This window comes from Geospiza fortis, unplaced genomic scaffold (genome assembly GCF_000277835.1).
Source record: "Geospiza fortis unplaced genomic scaffold, GeoFor_1.0 scaffold254, whole genome shotgun sequence".
Lineage (NCBI taxonomy): Eukaryota > Metazoa > Chordata > Aves > Passeriformes > Thraupidae > Geospiza > Geospiza fortis.
The window spans coordinates 920,244-922,470 of NW_005054441.1; the positions used below are offsets into that span (position 1 = coordinate 920,244).

The window sequence follows — 2,227 nt, forward strand, 5'->3', positions numbered from 1 at the left end:
GCCCGGATTTGGAGGGAAAAGGTGGTTGTAATTGTGCCAGAGAGCAAACACAGTCCCTCCTGCAGCTCTGCAAGGCACGGATCCGCCGGCGGCAGCAGGAGGGTGTGGCAGGCAGCACACCCAGCTCGCTGCCCCCAGCCCGGGCTCAGGAGGAGGCCTGCAGCTTGCAGAGCCCGTCGGCGTACTGGAACTGGGCGCCGTTCTCGTACTCGTACATGTCCAGGGCCACCTGGCAGCTCTCGCGCACCACGCGCTCCTCGTCGCCGGCGCAGGCGCGCCAGCCTGCTCCCTGATCCCACCCTGCTCCCTGATCCCACCCTGCTCCCTGATCCCACCCTGCTCCCTGATCCCACCCTGCTCCCTGATCCCACCCTGCTCCCTGATCCCACCCTGCTCCCTGATCCCAGCCTGCTCCCTGATCCCAGCCTGCTCCCTGATCCCACCCTGCTCCCTGATCCCACCCTGCTCCCTGATCCCACCCTGCTCCCTGATCCCACCCTGCTCCCTGATCCCACCCTGCTCCCTGATCCCACCCTGCTCCCTGATCCCAGCCCTGCTCCCTGATCCCAGCCTGCTCCCTGATCCCACCCTGCTCCCTGATCCCACCCTGCTCCCTGATCCCAGCCTGCTCCCTGATCCCACCCTGCTCCCTGATCCCACCCTGCTCCTTGATCCCACCCTGCTCCCTGATCCCACCCTGCTCCCTGATCCCAGCCTGCTCCCTGATCCCAGCCTGCTCCCTGATCCCAGCCTGCTCCCTGATCCCAGCCCTGCTCCCTGTTCCCAGCCCTGCTCCCTGATCCCAGCCTTGTCCCAGTGCTTCCTCTGATGGCAGCACCCACCCCACAGCAGAGCTGCTGCCCCCCACCTGCCCACTTTCTGCCCCACCACGTGATGTTCCAGGGGATGGCAGCATGGCCAGGAACTCCAGCTCTCCGGGACCAAGCAGCTGGAGCAGGAGCTGACAGATCCCATCTTATGGACCTCAACAGGCCCAGATGGCTGGAGAGCCTGACCCACTTCCCTGGGGCTGGGTCCAAACAGTTCCTGGGCTGTGGTCTGCCCCTTTCCCACTCAGGGACATTCCCCTCTCCAGAACTATTCCCGAACACCAGCAGCCCCTGACATTCTGGGCCAGGAGAGCATGACCCCAAAAACCCCAGACCAGCTGGTCCCAGACCCCCATCACAGCCAGTGCCCTCCCTCCCTCAGGGAAGAGGGTCTGGAGGGTGGCAAGGGGACTCTGGAACACCAGAGACCACCCAGCACTCTGTAATGTAGCAGGGAACAGCAGCCCTAGACACAAACACGTGAGAGCAGCTCTGCAGCTCTGGCAGTCCTGGATTTGGGAAGGGCTCATCCCAGATTAGCCTGGACAGACCCACAGCAAGAACAGGCCCTCACCTTCTGCCAGTGCCAGCACAGCAGCCTGGCCCCCCACGTTCCGTAGAGCAAACATGGCCCGGTAGCGCTCAAACAGCTCCTGGGACTCATCCAGGAGGATCTCCCGGAGCTTGGCAACATCCGTCTCCTCCGCGGGGGGAGCAGGATCTACAGAGAGGTACGGGCTGCGGCCCGGCTGCTCCTTGTTGTTCTGCAGCCACTCCAGCCTCCTCACGGCCAGCTGACACGTCTCTGCCACCTGTGGGGACAGGGACATGGCCCCGGCTGCACAACAGCACTGGACAGCGCCAGGAGAAGCCCAGCACACAGCAGATGTCACTGCGATGTCCCCATCCAGCTGGCCGAGACCAGCAGTGCTGATCCCGGAGGAAATGGCCCCTCGGGAAGCTCACCTCGACCACGGGATCCTGGGAATAGCGTTTCAGGACATCCAGCACCTCAGGGTTCCCGATAGCACCCAGGGCTTCACCTGAAGGATGGATCAGGATGTAATCAGGGTGTCTGTGTGAGAAGAACCCTGCTGTGTCCTCTGGCAATGCCTTGCCTTGCTCTAAAGCACAGACACAGGCCGAACTGACCGATCCCAAATGGGGCAAACGTGGGCACAGGCCGGACTGACCAATTCCAAACAGGACAAACACAACGGGAGAAGCCTGGCCAGCAGGAACAGCAGAGCCTGGGCAACCTGTCCGGTCAGGTGTGGTCAGGGAAGGTGGTGAGGTGTTACGTGACTCAGGGTTTGACACCCAAGCTGGATCAGGTGCCCATGAGCTGCCCTGTACACTGGGGGAAGCACCCCAAGCCCCAGTTGCCAGCGAGCCCC

At 63.2% G+C, this 2,227-nt stretch overlaps 1 protein-coding gene across 1 annotated transcript; it reads right to left on the reverse strand.

Annotated features, from left to right (window-relative positions):
• Positions 1 to 7: 7 nt before the first annotated feature.
• DOHH (deoxyhypusine hydroxylase) lies at positions 8 to 2,189 on the reverse strand (the record flags this gene model as incomplete). Its single annotated transcript, XM_031062202.1, has 3 exons — positions 8 to 282; positions 1,405 to 1,642; positions 1,797 to 2,189. Coding segments are annotated over 3 exons (768 nt in total), but the record flags the coding sequence as incomplete, so codon positions are not given.
• Between the last annotated feature and the right edge of the window lie 38 nt (positions 2,190 to 2,227).